Source organism: Zea mays, chromosome 3, assembly GCF_902167145.1.
Source record: "Zea mays cultivar B73 chromosome 3, Zm-B73-REFERENCE-NAM-5.0, whole genome shotgun sequence".
NCBI lineage: Eukaryota > Viridiplantae > Streptophyta > Magnoliopsida > Poales > Poaceae > Zea > Zea mays.
Window position 1 is genome coordinate 233191378 of NC_050098.1, and position 21477 is coordinate 233212854.

The 21477-nt window shown below is 43.3% G+C and overlaps 2 protein-coding genes across 2 annotated transcripts; one reads left to right on the forward strand and one right to left on the reverse strand.

The window, feature by feature from the left end:
* Nucleotides 1-5881: 5881 nt before the first annotated feature.
* On the reverse strand, nt 5882-10957 carry LOC100281587 (DNA replication licensing factor mcm4). Its single transcript, NM_001368325.1, has 18 exons — nt 10804-10957; nt 9975-10685; nt 9751-9879; nt 9124-9205; nt 8897-9029; nt 8725-8796; nt 8493-8615; nt 8252-8365; nt 7955-8167; nt 7759-7857; nt 7510-7670; nt 7328-7424; nt 7029-7190; nt 6866-6946; nt 6686-6764; nt 6441-6577; nt 6295-6345; nt 5882-6203 (listed from the first exon to the last, which is right to left on the reverse strand). The coding sequence occupies exons 1-18, from the start codon at nt 10835-10837 to the stop codon at nt 6129-6131; spliced, it is 2553 nt and encodes an 850-aa protein (NP_001355254.1). The 5' UTR covers nt 10838-10957; the 3' UTR covers nt 5882-6128.
* A 7611-nt stretch (nt 10958-18568) lies between these two features.
* Nucleotides 18569-19804, forward strand: LOC100501166 (uncharacterized). Its single transcript, NM_001195961.1, is given in 2 exon segments — nt 18569-19193; nt 19296-19804. Coding segments are annotated over 2 exon segments (543 nt in total). The 5' UTR covers nt 18569-18693; the 3' UTR covers nt 19339-19804.
* Nucleotides 19805-21477: the final 1673 nt, after the last annotated feature.

Consider the following 21477-nt stretch of genomic DNA (forward strand, 5'->3'; position numbering starts at 1 on the left):
AAGCACTGAACTAACTTTTTAGTGGTAGCGTGATCTCAAAAAATTGAGGGAACGATATCGTCTCTATCTCATCCTACTTTGAACTCAAACCAAACACACTGACAACGCATCAGGCTAGGGGCCATACTGTAGTGCAGCCTTTTTCTTGCATTGGTCCCTCGCTACTGTTGTGCAGTCCGCCAGGAAGTAAAAGTGTACTACGGCCGCCACTGTTGTGCACATGCAGTGTACAAAACTCCACGAATCACAGCTACTGTTGCATTTGCTTTGTGCCGTCCATCGGTGCGTCACGATTGTAAGTACGTACGTGCGTGCCGACCATCGATCTTTCTATGCATTATGTTGTTTGCATCTCAAATAATGTACCCTATAAAAGTAATCCAAAATTATATATATATATATATATATAATGGAAATTAGGACACTAATAAAAAATTAAGCTCTATCAGTAAAGCTTCAAATCATTGTTATTAATCGAAATCTATGTCACTTCAGGAGAACCTATATTTATTTGATGTTTTTTTTGTAAAATAAGACATTATTAGATTAATTATTTATTTTTATTTTTTAAATTTAGCTCTATAATTTAATTGGAGGCACTAAGATAAGTCATGTTAGAAATGCTTTAATGCTTTGCACCTGGGTGTCACACCCGGATTTTAGGGGCACCAAGACCCGGGCGCGAACATAATCACCAGGTGTGCTGGGATCAAGTCTCACACATATGATGAATCATGGCACAGGATCGAATGTCACATCTTTACTATATAATACGAGTTCTGTACAAAATAAATAAATAATTACATTATAAGGAGACAACGGTCCAGCAACCCCAAAGTTGACTGGGAGACGACGACCTAGACCTCTCACGAACACATCGCAGCTTCCTCCATGCGCCTCATCCTGCGGTACCTGTTCTTGACCTGTGGGGGGGTGCGAGACAGCAAGAGTGAGCTCGCATACGTTCATCGCTCAACAAGTTGTGGGGAATAATGTTTATGAACTCGCCAAAGATGGGAGCTCATGTGAAGTGTAAGGCTTACCAACGGAGATGGTTGAAGCTGAGCATTGCTTTTAAAGTTGGTCAAAATTTTATTAGCAATTACTAAGTATAAGTAAATACCAACCCAATTAAGTAGTAGAACAGAAGTAACAAAATCACCTGCGATGCAATGCATATGACAAATTGAGTTTAAGTTCCATAATTTAATCATGTGAGTGTCCGAGCTGCTCATGACCGTGAGCATGGCTAGTATATCAGTTTTACACTCTGTAGAGGTTGCGCATCTTTACCCACAAGTCATGTTACCCATCTGCCAAGAGACGGCCAATCCCATACACCTCTACCGAGGAGGCGAGGCAGGGTAACACTACGAGGCCTTTACAAAGTTCCACTAGCTTCAGAAAACCCGCTACAGTTTATAGAAAGCTCCAATGCAGGAATCCCCCGCATGACCGCCATCGCAGCAAAATCATCCCAAGGGCCTCCCTACACTGACCACTCCCCTACTGCCCTTGCCCCTTTTGGGTAAGGTAGTCCTCCACTAGCTTTCCTAATTAGTCAGCCAAGGGCGTCCATAAACCCTTGTGGTAGCACTGTTTTCCCGGGTGGTTCTCCATGTTCCAATTAACATAATGATCTTATCATGAACAGTAAATAACAACTGATAATAAAAGTATAATCATGAATAAAATGTATCTCCATACCCATAACCACATAAAGCAATAGCAGGTACAACCCAAAAAGTCCAGTGGTAATCAAGGTATAAAGATAGTCAAACTTGGGTAACCTATTGGGTCCCATCAAAATTAACCTATGCAGATCATTATGATTAATCAGAACATGACTGGGTAAAAATAAGTGATCAAGAGCACAACTTGCCTTCAATGAGCTCCTGCTCAGCTACTTCTACTTGCTGAACCTCAGAATCCACAGTGGCTTGCTCGTCTACTCGCATCAACACAATACATACATGGTATAGCAAGAATTAACATTGCACCAAACATGTGAAGAGAATACACAATAAAAATCTACACATTAAAATAAGAACCTAGGAACAGGAATCGTTAATTTTGGAGTTATAGATTTTGAATTATGAATTTCCAAAGGTTTTATGTGTTTAAAATAGGATTAAGTGGGAAGTTAATCTTCTTACTATTTTCATGCCAAAACAGAGACTCTAAATGATAGATATTAAATTTACAAAATTTTAAAAATTGGAATGGATCAATTTGGACTAAAAATGAATTTTCTATCCATTTTACAAGTTTCTGGATTTGTTGTTGTATTAAAAACTAAATTCTATAATCATTTCTCTGTTTTTAATCATCTCTGGACTAGGCCTCGATTTCCAGAAAAATCAGGGTTCACGGTGAAAGAATTCTTAAGACTCAGGGCAATGGCGATGGATGGCGGGTTGATTACCTAGGACTGTGGGGTCTCTTTTGCAAACTGCGCTAGCCGAAGGGGTACGGGGGTATCCTGGCCGTTGGATGCCGCGCGAGTGGCGCAGATTAGACCACAACACTACTGGCACAGGACAACGTGGTAACCGCAGGATCTTGATTATACGGTTCGGATCCAACACCCACGTGGAAAAATCGTGCACGCCATTTAGCAGATGAACGGCCAGAGATCCCCGGAACGAAGGGGTACGCCATCAAACTAATCCTAGCCACCCACATCCAATCGCACGGCTAGGCGCCTATCTTCTACCCTGCAGTCGAGGTCGACTAGAGCCGTCGCGTCCATGCCGGAAAGCACGCCGGCGCGCGACCAGCTGATGGTCTGGCGCCCGTCTACCCGAGCGATGTGGTTCTACGCGAAGCAAGGGAGATAGCGATCTTTCTGGTGGTTTCAATACCTTGAATCGAGATGGCAGGGGCCCCAATCACGCGCCGCAGCGGCACCAGACGCGCCCAGGAGATCCCTCCGACCGCGGATGGAGTTGAGAGGCCGCCGCCAGCGGCTCTTACACGGTGACCGACAGACCAACTCTTCCGAGCAGGCGGCGGGGTAAGTTTAGGCTCTCAATGGCGGTCGATTCGTGCCTGGGGCGAGATCTCCCGGTTTTCTGCGCGCGAGTTAGAGAAGCTATAGAACGGCGACGGCGGACCTAGGGGAGAGAGGGCAAGGGATCGTGGGGGCGAGTCGGCGCGGGGCCCGCGTTATTTATACTACGGCGCACGCACCGACTAGTGGCGAAAACGTCGGCGGTGGTTGAGCTCGGACTCCATCTTTCTCGCGAGGAGGAAGAACGCGCAGCTCACGCATGGTGTATGACCGCACGGACCCGCGCATCAGTGGAACAGAGGAAAACGCGCGCGAAGTTGGTGGCTGGCCAGCGGGGCCCCCATGTCGGCGCGTGCGGGTAAGCGGAAGTTGGGCTGGCGCGCGCGCGTGGGGATTCCTAGTGGGCTGAATTGCGCGCAGCGAGCCCAGTTGCCATGATTTCCTTTTTTCCTTTCTTTCTATTTCCTTTTCTTCCTTTCTAGGTTTAATTTGAATTTTAAGTCAAACTTGTGCTAAATTAATCTCTATTACTTTTGTGAAGTTAAGAATACCAATTCTTAAAATATAATTATATCATTTATATTTCTATATCATTTCTCTCCTTTTCTTCAAAAACCCTAATTTTAGTTTAGGGTTTGATTTAACTTTTAGTATTTATTATCTTATTACCCTTATTATTTTATTCATGCACAAACATATAAAACTCCAACAAGATGCACTTTATTTTATTTTAGAATCATTTGTTTTGATTAATCCCTAAATTTTGAGTATGCTCTTTTTATGATGCAAATGAGGCACATAAAATTGAGATCTCTCTATTATTATTTGTATACAAATTTGAGTATTACAAATCCTACCCCCCTTAAAAATAATCTCGTCCTCGAGATTAGTAAGAAAGGGTTGTAGAAGAAATTGTTTGTAGTCTATGGATTAGTTTCTAATTGATTTGAATACCAAAACTCTTCTTTTCTTTATATCGCAATTTATCAGGTGATTAGGAAAACATGGGTACATATGGGTATAGCCACTTTATTATGCAGGATAAAGGATATCTTTAAAGCATATGTAGGTTTGGGTAAAAAGCAGTGGGGCAAGAAAAGACTCCATCCAAGATTGTGGCTCTTGATTCTTTTGAAGATCTGGCTTGACTCTTATTACTCCTCAACGAGTTTGATCTCCTTCTCGAGTTTTGATGTCTTCATCCCATGCACCTACTCTCCCACTCACACTGCATGCAAGCATGCAACTATGCAAGTTATGAGTGCTCCATCATCCACTCATGCTGCATGCAAGCATGCAACTAGCCTCCGAAGCTAGACCCTGTGGCTCCCTTCGCTCACGCTGCATGTGTTCTTGTCGAGGCAAATTTTTGCATGTGTTCTTAATTAAAATGAAAATTTGAAGAAGTTAAGTGTAGCTCAGTTGGTCGACAGTATGCATGTACGCTCACACCCGATCCCTCAAGTCCAAGTCATTGTCGAGGCAAATTTTTGTATATGTTCTTAATTAAAAACCCTTCTATATTGGTCAAGTTTTTTAATAAATATACCTCGTTTCTTAGGCATACTTCTCTTTGTGCACGATATATAGAAAATGGTGACTAACTATCAACCACCGTCAAATTTACTCAATCATTTCCATAACATTTTTACAACATGATGCTTATAACTAGCAGATATGGATGCTCATATGTGAAAAGTAAGGATATGAAATTTATACCAAATGTTGTGTTAGCTACTCACAAGAGTACATTATTTATCTCCCATATTGTTTAATCTATTTTAACCTACTTATTAATGCATATAGCTATGCTATGCTAGCTCTGATGGATGTTCAATTCAGAAGATGAGCTGAACCGTGTGCATTTGGTTCTTTCTCGTCCTTCTAAATTGGGTTCTTGTTGTGTTTTCAGTTGCATCTGGGCAGTGAATGATTAATCAAGTTTTTCCAGTTAAATCTTCGACTGTGAATAGATACCAAAGCATTCAGTCTATATTTAGAATATAATATTAGTGTTAAGGTGATATTTTGCTACACGGATTTTTCATATCATAGTGACAGTTATTGTTACATATATATGTTTTATACAAATTTTTAACTCGCGTGACAATGCACGGGCACATATCTAGTATTCTATAAATCCTTTGTCTCATGTTTAAGCAAGGAGTTATATATATGAGCAAGTGAGTGAATTATGACTGCTCATTTATGGCTCGGTAAGTTACTAGTAACGGCCATTTTGATGTTAGGAGTTACTAGTAACGGACGTTTTTATGACCATAGTGGCTAGTGATGGTTGTCATTAAGCTATTTGATAGCATCTCTTAATCTGCACTCTTGCGTCTATATAAAAGCACACAACTCTTCATTCGCGTAAATGCGGAAAATATTCTTGCTGGTTTTTCACTCTATTTTTCTCGGTTGAGTTGCCTCTGCAGTCTTCACAGTCCTAAATCTGTACACGCACAGAGAGTTGGAGAGAGCCGGCCTCCGGAACCGTAGTCCACTGAAGACACTTGTAGAGTGCGCGGACAATCAGGTTTTTGGGGAGCGTCGCTACGACTGCTCGTTTCGGGGTCATCTTCATCGTCTACTTTCTCGTTGCGAGATCATCCTCTTCAACTACTTCCTGGTGGAAATTCGTGGGACTATACTGCATCGACCTCTTCCTATGTCCGACTTTTTTATCGACTACATTGAACATACACAAGGTGACTAGTGTAAATGGAGGGTCCGGTGGTGCACCGGACCTGTCCGATGCGCCACCCGAGATCTGTTTTTTAAAGGGAAGTTCCAACGACTATGGGAGGCCTTGCGTCAGCGCTGCCGGTGTTCGCACATATAGATGATAGAACCCAGCATGATACTGATCAGAGAACGAGATGATAGTTGCCTTGTTGCAGTAAACTCGGACAATAGCAAGAGAACAAAATTCTGATAACAATTTTTTAAAAAAAAATCTACAACTAGCAATACTGCTACAAATCTGGACCAGTTTAGACCTCGGACCACAAGTTACGGCTAAGTGCTACAGTTATCTTCGGAACCTTGTCTGTTCAAGGAAGTGGCGGGTTGGAGCCTTATAGAAGCATCACCGCAGATGGCCGTCAAGACATCAAACTCTCCTCACGTTGTCTCCATGGATAACCACCGCGCCTTCAGTCATCAGGGTGCCAAGAGCACCGCGGAGCTGCAACGAGAATCCCAAAGCACGCGTCAGCGCACGCCAACCTACAGACATAATAATCAGAAGGCACTGCGAGCTACAGTTTCAGACTTACTTCGTGCATATGAATTTCCATTGAGCTCTGCTTCCTCAGTTCCTCCAGCAACTGCACACCAGCCAGAACGCAAACTCTTAGCTCACTACTGGATAGCTAATGATGAAAACAAGGAAAGAGGTAGCAACCAAAAGATGTTTCTTTACCTCAATCATGCGCATCGAGGGGCCTCCAAGCTGCATTTTCTCCGCAATCAGGTTACGGGTTGCGGCAACGAGGTTCTCCCGCCTCTGCCTTTCGCTTGCGGATATCCCCGTCATGATCAGATCCATATCAATCGTACCTTTTCATCATTCGTAGACACACCGTCAGCACCAAGGGTTGCAAAGTGAGGAAAAAAAAAAGTAAAGGATGAACAAAGCCAAGCCAAGCCAAGCCAAGTTAATCTGACCAGTTGCATGATCCGTCGCAGACTGCTGCATGGCGACTTCAAGAAGCCTGAATGCCTCCACAACATCCCGCACCTCGACCTTCAGGCAGCAGGAGCCAGATTATCAGTCACAAGGGCCACAAATGGTCATGAAACTAAGTAGTAACCAGGAACTGGTCTTCAGAAATAATGGTTAGTTACCACTTCAGAGAACCGCATTCGGGCTAATGCTTCGCTGAGACGGATCAAACTCTCTATTTGTCTAGCGGTTGCTGTTATGACCTGTCCACCAAGCAGCAACGTTTTAGGGGCTTCTCGCTATTCAAAGAGACTAGAGCATGGTGAAACAAAGATGTTACTGTACCTTCTTTCTGCTCCCAGGGCTATTCCCTCTTTTTCTCATCTCGACATAGCCACGAGTTAACTCTTCTGCAGCTTCATCAGATAACTGTGGCTGAATATACTTCCTTGCATAGCTTATGTAGGAAACTAGTGTCTGCAAGTCCAAGACCTCGAGCTCCTCTAACTGCACAACAGGATGAGTGCTTAACAATTTAGCTAAGGTAAGTGTTGCACTTGTTAAATTGTCAGTCATTATCTATTGCATAAACGAAGTGAAGAAATTGAGGTATCGAAGTATAAAGTTTCAGTCAGGTGTCTTACATTTGGATTCTCAAAATGCAACGAAACAATATGCTTTGCCAGGCGCCTATCAGTTTGCTCATCCGCCTTGTCCAAGATAAGATAAATCAGGTCGAATCTGCAATGTTAAATTGTGGCAAGAGTTAGCATTTCCATGTCACTCCATTCAATTTGAAACATGCAGTCATCCGGTTAGTTATTACCTTGAAAGTAGCGTTGGCGCTAAGTGGATGTTGTCAATTACAGAGAGCCTTGGATTGTAACGTGATTCAGTAGGATTGGCACATGCCAGGACAGATGTCCTAGCGTTTAAAGATGCAATTATTCCAGCCTTCGCAATGGATACTGTCTGCTGTTCCATCACCTAAATTAATTGCAACAGGACTTTAGCTTACATGGAAAACCATATTTTTGGCGTGCAAATAATGCATAAAATTTTCAGCAAACCAGACCTCGTGTAACATGCTTCGGGCATTATCAGACATCTTATCAAACTCATCTATGCAACAAACACCTTTGTCACTCAAAACAAGTGCTCCACTTTCTAGAACCTGAAAGGTAAACAAGGTCATGGTTGAGATCATGGGAGCGATTCAATAAGATGGAAAAGAAAACAAAGCCAAATTGTCGACTTAAGGGCACACATACAGTTTCGCCAGTCTCAGGGTCTTTGGTAACATAAGCAGTAAGACCAACAGCAGAACTTCCTCTACCACTCGTATAGATACCACGAGGAGACAGTTTATGCATGTACTGGAGAAGCTGGGATTTACTTGTTCCAGGGTCCCCCACAAGTAAAATATTGATGTCACCCCGGAAACTAGCTCCAGAAGGAAGCTTCAAGGGATTGCCGCCGAAAAGCTGGACATAGAACAGTTTACAGTATGCTATGCTTAGCAATGGCACACTTTTTAAAAGAACATCTTAATATGCCAAAGAAGATACCTGGCAAAGGAGACCTCTTTTGACATCATCCAACTCCCATATGTTTGGAGCTAATGATCTAGTCAATCTTTCATAGATATCAGGCAACTTCGAAAGCTCTTTTAGTTTCTCAACCTGCAGCATCAAAAAGAAGAGAGTTACCAAGAATGCAGCAGAAAACATAGAAGAAAGATTTGGCTACCAAAAAGTACCAACTATCCAGCACACACCATTAAATAAAAGTATGGGTGCTGAAAAATACCTTATCACTAAGAAAATCCTCTTCAGTAGATTTGCTAGCGTTAGAATTATCAATATCCATGGTGTCCTCCACATGAAGCCTAGACTTGTCTGTCTTCTTTATGTGAAGGCAATCAATATATGTCTGAATGAAGAAGGAATACCATTAGATAACACTATAGTGCAAGATTTAATCCTGCTGTGCTAAGACGAAATTCAAATATGAGAATGCAATAAAACTCTGTATTTTTAACCTTGAATATAGACTTCACTGTCCTTTGAGTTGGTCCAATTCGAATACTCATAGCTCTGTATATTCCAGTTATCTATAATAGAAGCAAAATAAGTAAATTTGACAATTTTCTTAAACAAGAACCATATGTCAAGATTTAAAGTATTGATCACTAAGAAAGTTTCAATCCTAACCTCAACCCTATCTCCAGGCTTTCCAGCATCAACAAGCTTATCATGCATCAAGACACTAACTGTATGTGGAGTGCCACCTTCTGGTATCTCGTCTGGTGTTTCCTGCAACTTTATGATCTGCTTGTCTGAAAATCTGGTCATGTAAAAACAATGTTAAATTCAACGTGATTTTTATTCTGTTAAGAGTACTAGCAAAGACAAAAATGACAACAAGTAGGTGTAGCTACCTGCATCTGTTGTGCACTAGGGTCATAGAATTTGTGGCTTTACATTGTTCTTTCTGACAAATGTGTGGTTCAGTTACTCTTCCTGAGAAAGGCAATGCACATTATATTAGTTTTACATTGATAAAAACAATACAAACAGACAAACTTAAATGGTCCACTATGGCATGCATATCTTTCTATCAGCTACGGTGTTGAATATGGATTGTATGCATTTCGAAGCAGCTAGTCCTTCAAGATAAAAAAAAACAAGGCCAAAGATGTGTGATTATTCTTTGAAGGGCATTAGAGGCTTGGCTCATGGCCTCCCAAGCAGCTCAGACACTGCACAACAATCTGAGCCCCCATTTACCCAAAATCGGAAGCCTCGAAGAGCACCTTGCACTGGGAAAAGCTGTGTGGGGACCAACCAAACATTAAGGCTTGTTTGGTTAGAAGGGGATTCAAGGGAAACCCTTATAACCAAAAAGACCCAAGGACTACTTTGGAAACTCAAATCCCCCTAATTTTCTCAGGGGGGTTGAATTTCCAAACTGGCGCTCTTATTTTGACGTGGCGTATATTTCGGAATTCATTGAAATGAGATCACGGGTCAGAGTTGCATGATCAAGATGTCTATTAGCACCATACCTCTATCAACCATGACGGGCTCTGAGTAGAAACCACAAACCAGGCAGCGGAACACAGCCTCCTTGAGCTCCGGTATGACCGAGCTGCATCTAATTATCATACCCTTGATGGATACCATCTTCTCAATATCTGCAACGAACACGAAATCACAAATCAGATCACACAATGTACAGTCTAACTTGGTTCGAGCATTGTCACCTTGTCCAAAAGAAATAATCTATTACCAGATGGGTTGAGATTCCTCAAGCAAATGGACGACTTGAGGTTGTAGATCCTGGTCTGGATGTGCTTCTCGAAGAGCGGCTCGATGCGCGCGACGAGGTCCATGAGCACGATGTCGAAGATGGCGAGCACCTCGAGCGGATAGCGAACCATCTTGCTGTAGAGGTCTGGGTCGTGGTCAAACACGTCGTGCGCATCGACGTCGAGCGACTCCCCGCCCTCGAGCTCGAGGATGCGGTGGATGGCGCGCATGTACTTGCCCTCGTCCATGACCGGGTCGACGCGGCCAGCGTCGCGCGGGTCCCGGAAGTGGCGCAAGAACCGGAGAATGGCGGCGTTGACGTCCTGCACGCTTATGTTGGTGCCCCAGACGAAGACCGGGGTGGCGTCGACGCCGCCGCCGCCGTCGGTCTCGTCGTCCCCAGCTTCGGAGGATGGAGGGACGTCATCGGTGGACATTGGAGTGGAGGGCGTCGGCGGGAACCGGCCAGTCGAGTTCTGACGCGGCTGCCGAGGGGCGCCAGCCCCAGCTCCGGACGGCGTGCGGCGGCCAGGGTGCGGCGGCGTCTCGAACCCCCCGAGAGAAGGGGACGAAGCATAAGGACTAGCGGAACCACGGCGACGGCGACCGCCGGAGCGGCGTGTGGGCTGAGATGGGGAGGAGTTAGTAACCGCGAGTGGGCTTGACGGCCGACCATAGGGCGACGATGCGGCTGAAAAACAACAGCAAAAACGAAATTTCCGCCGCACGGGGATCCAAATCTTAGCAAGAAATCTGCAAGGGGACCAAATTGAATGCGATCCACGGAAGAGGGAGCGGTTAGATCTTACGAGGAGGGGAGCTGCCGCCGCCGTCAGAAGCCATGTCTTGGTCGCACAGACAATCACTCGGGATGGCAGATAGGTAGTGAGAGAGGAGGTGGTGGTGGGATATGGGAAGGGTGGGATGGGGATGGGGATGGGGATGGGGAAGGGGAGAGTAAAATGGCGGGAGATGGAGGCGGCGGCGGCGGTGGCGGGAAGAGAAGAGATGAATGGCGGCAAAAGCGTCACATTTCCCGCCAAGTGACTCAGGAGGCCCTCGATGGGCCGCGTTGCGTCCAGTTTGAGTCTACTCTGCCTTTTATGTTTTTGTAAGATGGGCCATATTCTCTAAATTGGGCTGGACCTAATCCTTGTTAGGTATCTGTATGTGTATGTAAGTACGTATATACGTGTAAAGTTGTCTTAGATTGATCATTTAAACGCTTTGTATGCCAATTAAGATTTAAAGTCAAAATATAGATTGCTTTTTAGAAAGAAAAAAATGCAGTTCCTCATCTTATTTTAAAAATACTTGTCCTCTCCGAGACTTAAACGGGTAGGAAGTCCTCTCAATTTTTTAATGAAAATATGCTAGCAACTTTTTTTCCTTGCAAAAATGCAAATTAAAGTTCTCGTCCTCAACTAATCATTTTCTTTTTCACTTGAAGACACTTAGCTACCGAACTACCAGTATGTTGAGATTCATTAAGCTTTTTCTATTTATCTCGCTTAGGGGTGTTTGGAACCAAAGTATTTTTCGAGTTTTGAGATAAAACCATAGTATTGGAGAATGTCATAGTATTTTTTGTTAAAAAAGTGTTTGGCTATCAGGTAAACAACTCGGTTTTAAATACCATATTTTATAGTTACTATGGTATTTTTGAAGTGTTTGAAATTCCACTCCTACCTAAATTCTTTGTCTATGCCTAGCTTCTTACACATGTATATTAAATACCATGATTTAACATACTTTGTCTCCACACAAGTATTGTTTTGAGTGATGTAAAAATATTATGGTTGTATCGTGACATCTTAAACCACAGTGTTCCAAAGCCATGTTTTTTTAAAATACTTTGCTTCTAAGCACCACCTAAAGTTTTGCCACAAGTCAAGGATAGTACAACACAAGGCCAACTAAAATAAACTAGAAGATAACTTTTGTTAAAGGGACAACAAAAATCATGAAATAATACATGAGAAATAAATGTCATGCCCAATTTTAGTAAGCAAACCAAATGCGCGCCAAGGTCAAAATCTTCTACATAGCAATTAGGGTTTAGGATCATGGTCAGAGCATGACGAATTTGGTTTCCCGACCGGGTTTGTCTTTAAAATGCTCTCTCGTATGCCGGTGCACCCTCTCTCGACTTCTAAGAGTGCTTCGATCTTTGATTGTATTAGTCTCAATCAAGGATTACCAAACCGTTTTGGGTCAAAAAAAAAACTACACATAGGTAACGCCGGTAAAATCGACTGGTTTGGCCAAACCAAATTTAAACAAAATCAAAACGATTTTTTGCTGAAAAATCGGTGGTAAACCGCTCAAAACCGTTGATAAACCACCCATTTGAAGCGCTTTTTTGCATAAAAATGAAAATTGTGACAGGATTCACTTGTAGTTTGTTCAATCCACGTTGCATAGTAAATACTAGTCGATCCATACAACTTATGTTCACCAAAATGACATACAAGATATATATGCAGCCACAAACTTCAATTATCATGAAACAAACAATCGTCGGACTTCATAATACTCAAATACAGGTTCTTTTAGAGTTCTTCCATGACACATAGGTCGACATATTTCACAATACTCACGTATTAAGCTCAAGTCATACTACTCAGTCATATGAGAAGGATCCTAATATGCGTTGATTCTGTCTATGTGCGAGATGCTCCTTCAATCGGGTACCACCTATTGCACTTTTTGTTTCTCTAAAATACTTACACTTGAAATATGTGCCAACCTTCTCTCCATGCTTCCAGACTAAGTCCAACATGTATCAAACAATACATAATATCATGTAACGAGAGTAAAATAAAAACATATTACTTGTAATAAATGACATTAACATAAACAATAAGACATCGAAACATATTTGCATTCTTCCTCTCTGCATGAGATGCTCCTTCAATCGGATATCATCCCTCAGCTCTTTGTTTCTCTACAACACTTGCACTTAAAACCTGCGTCAACCTTCTCTTCGCACTGCTAGACTAAATTTGACATGTGTCCTACAAATGTGGCAAAAAATGCAAGTATGCAACACATTAGTAGCAAATAATATCACTAGCTACATATATAACTAAATATTAACAATACAAACATATATAACTACACAATAGCAAATTAGCAATACTAATATATAACTATATATTAACAAGATGTCATCGCATAAAAAATCTGTATCACTAAACCCAAAAAACAAATCTTGACAACTTACTAAAAAACAACTCAACATGATTTCTCAGTAACAAATCGTGGTTTACCACTATTCGGTATGGTTTACCGCCGACATTTGACAAAGAAACCGATGGGTCAACGGGTTTACTAGTGGTCCATACGTTTTCCTTTTTTAATGGGCTAAACTAAATTAAATTTAGATATCATGTATACCATATTACTCACTAGAACATGTAGTTTTTTTATTTTTTTCTTCAATTTTTATATATTTTTTGAGCAAATTTAAATTTGGAGTGAATTTTGAAGCAAAAACTGTGGTTAACCTGTACCACTGGGCGTCGATTTCGATAAACTGGTGGTTTCTACCAATTTTGTAAACCCTGGTTTCAAACCAAGGATGGTGCCAACTGTGAAGAATATAAGGCATGTTTGGTTCACTGACTAACTTGTCACACTTTGCCTAACTTTTATGCATAAGGTTAGTTCTTCAATACAGACGACCAACCTTAGGCAAAGTGTGACACATTTAGCCATGAACCAAACAGGCCCACAATTTCTCCAAAATCTTATTTCTCCCCACTTTCTCTAAGCTTGAGTTTGTTGAGCACCATTTGTGGCGCTGGACACAGCCGGACGATCTAGTCCTAAGGACCGGACAATCTGGCCCATAGATGGCCCATCCATAGGCGCGGACTTCCCGTGAATAGATTGAATCAGGCGCAAGTAATCCCTTTTCCACGCGAGTTTATCGCTCTAAATCCACGATTGCTATTGGGAGACGCCTATGAACGGGTTTAGACCTCCCCTATATATATTAAGAGGTACGACCGATTGCAATCACCAATAATCGATCAAACAATCAATATATCTTTCGTTATTTACATTTTGCACTAGGAGTAGACAGTAACATAGTTTTCTCTCTAATCTTCACCTCTCTCCGACTGTATGTCGTTTAGAGACGTCTTGGGTGGCTTGCCGACACCAAGACAAACCTTATGATCTATCCTCCATGATAGGGTCCCTCCCGGGAGCGAGATCTAGGTGTAGTTGGCGAACTTCGTCGCCTATGCGCACGCGCGAACCGTTCGGCCATCAGGCGCGGACCGTCCGGTTTGTCAGCAGAAACCCTCCGCGCCAGGTCGCGGATCATCTGGCCCTCGGTCGCGGACCATCTACGCTTTACAGAGAGTACCGTTGTCGATACACATCACAGTAATTGGCGTCCGGATCGACGCCAACAGAGTTCTTCACGATTCAAATTTTGAATTTCAAACAAGGGTATTGGGCAATATGCTCGATGTCTGCAAATGGGACGTCATCATAATTTTTGTACCAATCAAATCAGGTGCTACAGTTGTTGGGGAGCGGGCATGTTGCGATGTCTCGTGCTATTGGGCCGTTGGACTCATGGAGTCATAATGCTTTTGGGCTGTTTAACACGTTCCTTATCCTAAACGTTGTCTTTAGGCTTCATTTAGATATTGTACGATAGACTATAGTTATGTATGTTGAGGTGGATTGGGATATAAATTAGTTTAAGTTACACTCCAATCTACCTTAATACATGTAGATTGAGGTTTATACTAGAGTAATTAAACTAGGTATTAAGACTATCTCCAACAGCTTATACATATTCATACTCATATTCAAACTCTATTTTACGAATAGTGCAATCTATAGTGTAAAACATTGTTTATGGGTAAAGTTTTGATGAACTGCTGGAGTCAGCATAAGGGGATGTAATATTGGATCATGGTTTAGGTACACCACCCGCAGCAGTTTATTATGCCCCTGTTCTCTGCGCTTGCTCTTGCTCTACTGTGCAAGTAAACAGTGATTAATTGACGAGACAAACCTATTAATTCTGAATATGTAGCCCATAATTAGTTCATATCATGCTATATTATTATATGCCTTCAAGAGCTAACTAGAGCTAATAGTTTTGTCTTGCTAATTAATCACCTCTTATGCAATTAGTTTTAAAATTGGTTCACGTCTGAAGAAGCAACTATTTTTGTGGTCTTTGTCATCTTGGAGGAATATCCTGATCGAATCCTTGGACGACTACGTCGGCTCTTGTCGTCTTGTTCATCTTCCTGCCTGTCCTCACCTGCCATCTTGTAACCGCCCCATGAATATTCCTTTGGACATGGCCATGAATCAATTCTGCAATACGGACATACACATGGCACAAATCGTTGTGAATGGAGACCGGAGAGGCTTCTTGCAGGTGGCTCTAGAAAGTGACCCTAGTATAAACAATGTTGAGAAGATGAACGGTCTTTTGTTTTGTATGCATAGTTCGCATAGCTACAATGAACGTATTTTCATAGGCTATAAATTTTAAGGACCGGATTACATTAGAACTAGAGTATTAGACTCTATATCTATTTTTTAAAACTAAAATTAATTAAGAGATCAATCGAATTGCCTAAGATATTATAACTTGTCTAACTTTTCTACATAAAGTTAATTCTTCAACTCAAGCGAATAAGCTTAGACAAGTTATGGTGGCTTAGACTGGAAATCAAATAGACTTATAAAGCGTGATCTAGCCTCATACTAACCAAAGAAAAGGTTGTGCTTCACTTTTTAAGAGAGTGTTTGAATGCACTAGAGCTAATAATTAGTCTACTAAGATTGCTAATAGAATTAGCTGGATAACAAATATCTAACTAACTACTAGCTAATTTGCTAAAATAGCTAATAGTTTAAGGGTCTGTTTGGTTGGGCTGTGGCTGTGAAAAAAGTTGCTGTGGACTGTGAGCTGTGGAAAAAGCTGCTGTAGGCTGTAAGCTGTTAAAAAGCTAAAAACCGTTTGGTGGAAACCACTAAAAGTCGTTAAAAATTCTTCGATATATGTTTTCATAGTTCCATCTGAAAAGCCACTAAAAGCATGTCCTGGGGTGCTTTCAAATTTGCACTACGAGAAAGTCGGCTTTTAGAAAAAGCTGCTTCGTGGATCCAGCCCTTTGGTTGGCTTTTGGCTTTTAGGGGGCAAAAGCCAAAGCCAAAAGTCAAACCAAACACACCCTAACTATTAGCTAGACTAATTTTAGCGGCTAACAATCAATTCTAGTGTATTTCAAACATGGTCTAAATCGGAAAACCTGGCTTCTTGCGACTAGTGAGGCAGGAGACCATAGTCCGACATTGTTTCTTGTCTTCTTTTTCGGCACCACGCCATCACCTTGCGTCCTTTGGGGCATATTCTTTTGTCCGAAGAATCAAGTAAACTATGTTAGCGCTGGTGTATCATGCATGAAGATCCAGCAGCTGTCAAGCTTGAACTTTCCTGTTGGAAAGCCCGTTTCGAGATTTTTTTTTCCGGTCCGGTCCAAGATGCATTTCCGTTTCGGTTTTTGGTAGATTTAGGTTTAAAATTTTAAAATACAAAAGTCAAACTTTGGTCAACAAATAAATTTTCGGAACTCCAGACCGAAAATAAAATCTCTGGCTGCCAGGGGCGGATCTAGGTATGTTTGACCCTCACTCATTTTTGTTGCATGTAGTAGATACTATTTTTTAATTATAAGGTTCTATGTGCTCAGTTCAACTTATATATCCTTGTTCAAGTGTTTTGACACTTGTCTTTATAAATATGCCCTCACTCTTATTTTGCTTTGGGTCCGCCCCTGATCCTTGGCAGCTGCAGAGCAAGGCGAAGAAGAACAAAGTTGAGTTCTTGCTCACAGCTGGATTGACTCCTAATCAGTGGCAGAACCGGCGCGAAAGTGAAGTCTACTCACTACATCTCCATCCAGTGTGTCGCCATCCCATTCCCATGTATCCACATTGTTGTATTTCACACACACACACACGCGCGCGCGAGGTCAGTGCAGGTGTCAGTGATGACAACCATACAGTGGCGGATCCAAAGGGGGGGCGTGATCCCCTCAATTTTAAGTACCTTTTACACCTAATGTTTATTTATTGCTAAGTATATAAAAAATAAGTCTTGGATAGACTAAACTAGTTATGTTCTAACTTTCGTGTTGTTTCTCGGTCTAGTCCTTGCATCTATCTGTCCGATATCATTCTTCTCAACGCCATCCAAAACAATCTGCCCCGATGACCCGTTTCTGACGTTGCCCGATGATGTCACCTTCCCGACGTGTGTTGCATCCGGGCCCTTCATGATGCTCCCACCTACTTGTCGTTGTCGCGACGACGGCTCGTCCATCAGGTCCGATCTCGCTTGTCGCGATGATGTGATCCATCTCCAAGAGACGGCGAGTCGGAGAGCTTAGCGAACCAACGAGCATTGACTCTCTGGCAGAGGCACCTCTTTCCTGGTGGCTCCGCCCTTCGAGGAGATCGACAGTCGATACATATGGTTTTGATTCGTTCAGCAAAAAGTCAGCGATATGTTTGTTTCTTTTATTTATATAGTTTTCTTCTTTAAACTTATATCGTATATTGATTTGAATTCTATAAAATACTAGTTTGTTACAATTTTGCTTAATTTTGTCATACTGTCTTTTTTGTCCCCCCTCCCCGTGAATTCTTGTTCTATGTCCGGCACTGCAACCATATATGGCAGCAGCGTACCCCAACGCCACTGGATATCATCGCATCCACCAAGGGTGCGTTTGGTTGAATGTACAAGAAGGGATGGAATGAGGCGTCCACGTTTTCTATAGTGTTTGGTTGAGAGTCAAGCCGGGGCGAGGTGAACCCGGAGTGATTTTTGGGGGCGGCGTGATCCCAAAAAATCGAGGGGACGGTGTCGCCCCCGACTCATCCAACTTTGACCTCAAACCAAACACATTACAAGAGATTCTATTTCGCTCACCTCCACCTCAAGGGCAAGGCTCCCCCTCTCAGTGCACATTCTTATAGCTCGTTCACCGATCGTGGCCCGTCTCGAGATGATACTTCCTGAATCCTCGCGCAACTCGTCCCCCCTATTTCTCGTCAAATTGTCTTGGCTACAGGTAAGCTCGTTGTGCTCTTGTCCTTGGTATGTGCGACTATAGGCATGTTTGGTTTGTGTCTAACTATGTCTCACTTTGCATAAGGTTAGCCGTTCGAATTGAATAACTAACTTTAAACATAAAAATTAGGTAAAGTGTAGCAAATTAAGTAGCAAACCAAACATGCTCTATATGTCTACGCACGCGACGGGCTAGAGAAGGAACCAGGCCCCAAGCGCCATGATCCAGGCCGCAATTAGATCACCCTTGGACAACATCAACCACGGTCCCACGAATAGCTACTTGAATAAGCAATGATGAAACTAGAGTGAATTGAGAATTGAGATCCTCTGCAGTCAACTACAACTATACAGTAGAGGTTGTCTGGTAGATTTTTGACCCATCATGAGCCGCTGCACCACATTCACAGCGATTTTCACAGTTAACAGTAGGTTTTTTTTCCACAAAATTGGAACCAAATTGAGTATGAGCTTGTACGTTCTCTCGGCTGTCATTCCAGTAAATTACATTTATTTACTGTAGTCTCACTACTGCACTCTACATACATTAGTTAATTAGAACTTAGAAAGCGGGAAAATGGAAAACCAAGGCAAGCACAGTGCACAGCATGTACCGGGCCGGGACCGGGCGGGCCAAGAAGCTAGACGAAAAGGAAGGGAGATCGAGGAGGCTGGCGCAAGCCTACTAGGAGCGGCGAGCAACAAGTGTCATCGGGTCGGGATCGGAAACGGCGGGTCGAAGGACCGTAGCCAGTCGGAGTCCGGCAGGTTGAGCGGCGGCAGCGAGTGGCTTCCTCTGGTGGAGCTCCCCGCGCGGACGTCCTGCATGGTGAGGAGCGCGGCCACGGTGTTGCGGAAGATGCCCTGCTCCGCCTCCGCGACGGCGAGCGCCGCGGCGGCGGCCTGGCCCCGATCGCGCGCCTCCGGGAACACGGCCTCCATCAAGGACTCGCACTCCCGCACCAGATGCGACACCGTCTCCGTCTTGAAGAAGGGCTGCTGCAGCACCGACTCCATCACGGCAAGCCGCAGCATCGCGCCGGTGCGCTTGTCGTACTTCTTGAGGATCTTGGCCAGGCCTGCAAGCAGCCAGCAGCCAGCAGCCAGACATGGAGGATGGAACGGGATTGGTTAGAATCATCATGCATGGAGAGGAGACATGCATGGGCAAAAGGACAGACCTGCAGGCTTTCAATTCAACTCCGTACAGCTAGCTAGCTAGAGCTAGAGCTCCTCCTACCTATGTAGTTGATGCTGCTGTAGTTGAGGAGCAGCACCATGACGCCGTGGAAGTTGACGATCTCCCTGCGGATGGCGGCGACCTCGGCCTCGTGCAGCGCCGGCGCCGGCGCCGGCCTGCCGCGGCCCAGCGCGCGCTCGATGTGGTTCTGCAGCTCCCGGTGGCGGATGATGAACTCCTCCTCCTGGTCGAGGAAGAAGGCGTTGATCTTCTCGGTCTCCGCGTCGATCTCGGCCACGAACTCGGCCTCCTCCGCGGGCAACGGCGGGCAGCCGCCGGAGCGGGCCTTGACGCACCGCTTCAGCTCCTTGTACCGCAGGAACTGGTCCTGCCACTCCGGGAGGCTCCGCTCGATCTGCCTCCTCAGCCACTTGCCGAACTGCACCATCTTCTCGACTCGATTCTTGCTTTCTAATCTAAAGTAATTATTAGTTACTGATGATGATGGTCACCCAGTGTAATCAATCGCTCGCTACCAATCCCCATGTATATACTAAGCGGAGATGCGGATCGGAGATGCGGATCGGAGAGGCAGAAGGCGAGGTCGGCCGTGGCGGTTTTCCGAATATTTACTGGCATATGCTGCTAAGCGAAGCGTGCTCACGACAGACAGGAGGCCACAGGGTCGTGCCTAGCTACGCGCACCCGGCATCATCCTTGTAACCTTTTTTTTTGTTCATCTCGTGCTGCATGCCACACGCTTCCTCCGTCAATTTCTAGAGCTGTCTTCAGATCATTTTCTATATTTAATCAGGTTTGTAAAAAACATTTAGAAATTATGACAGCAAATAAGATTATTAGAAAATTATAGTTTATGGTGTATTTAATGACAGTAATCTATGACATAATGCTCTTTTATTAAGGCCAGTCAAACATTTAGAAATTTAACCTAAAACAACCCTTAAAATTAATTTGTCCAGGAGCGATGAGAGTATCCATTGGCTCTTGGAAAAGTAGACTACTAGTATTGCCCTTATGCTTTGTCTAGACTAGAAGGAATAAAGAAATTACGGATGCCAGGTTTTCGTGTTTGGTGGCACTATATAGCCTCTGTTTGTTTCGGTTTTTCACAGTTTCTGGCCACCAAAAGCTGCTGCGGACTGCCAAACACTCAACTTTTCAGCCAGCTTCTATAAAATTTATTTGGGTAAAAAACATTCAAAATCAACATAATCATATAATTGGTTGAGTTGTCACAATAATAGTAATCCGTCACTTTATAAATCCTGAGCCCCATGGACAACTTTATCTTTCTCCGCTCGTAATCCTAATGATACTCAGATTCTCTACACAGCCAGATTCTCCCCACAGCTAGATTCTCGGAAAAGCTGGTCAGAAAAAAGCTAAACCAAACAGGCCCATAGATGTCTCCTCGGCGGCATAAGCCATGGCGCCAAGACGTGTTACTTCAAGGCCATGAGCCATGATGCCGAGTAAAATGTTCAAAAATAACATTAAGTTATTCAAAGTCCAAACGTGAAATTGTTTCAAAAAAGGGCCAAATAATTAAAAAAATGTGTACGACAAGGCACCATGTCCCCGTATGCTAGAGATAGTTAGATCTAGATCACACCGGTGGGCTCGACCATGCTTTTGAGTATAACGATTTTGTGCACATTATCCAAAAAGATATGTTTTGAGAAAGGGTTATACAAAAGTAAGCTTATGTTATGTTAGATTTTATAAAGAAAGATATATTTCAAAAACCATGTCGCTGTCCAGCATGCCCCGGCCCCTTTGTTATCTAAAACCAATATAAAAGTGTACTACATAAAAGTTATTTTTTTTAAAAAAGTGCCCCATTAAATATATCTAGAAATCAATATCTGGGGTACTGGGATGGTGTGGGCCAAGTGGATCTAGTAAATTTTGAGATGTGAGAGAAGAAGAAACAGATTGGTCGAGGGACGGATAGAGAAAGTGCGGCGAGTAAAATTCATAGGGTACACAAACAGCATATTCCTGGGCACCAGCAAGTCAGAACCTATTGGCGGCAAACAACGACTTCAGCTTTTGTTTATATAGGTGGCGTTTTTGGATTCCCTGGAACATTCCTGGAGCTACACGAGTGTCAGCACATTAGCTTGAGAAAGCAGGGAGAGTAATTTTTAGCCCATCCAT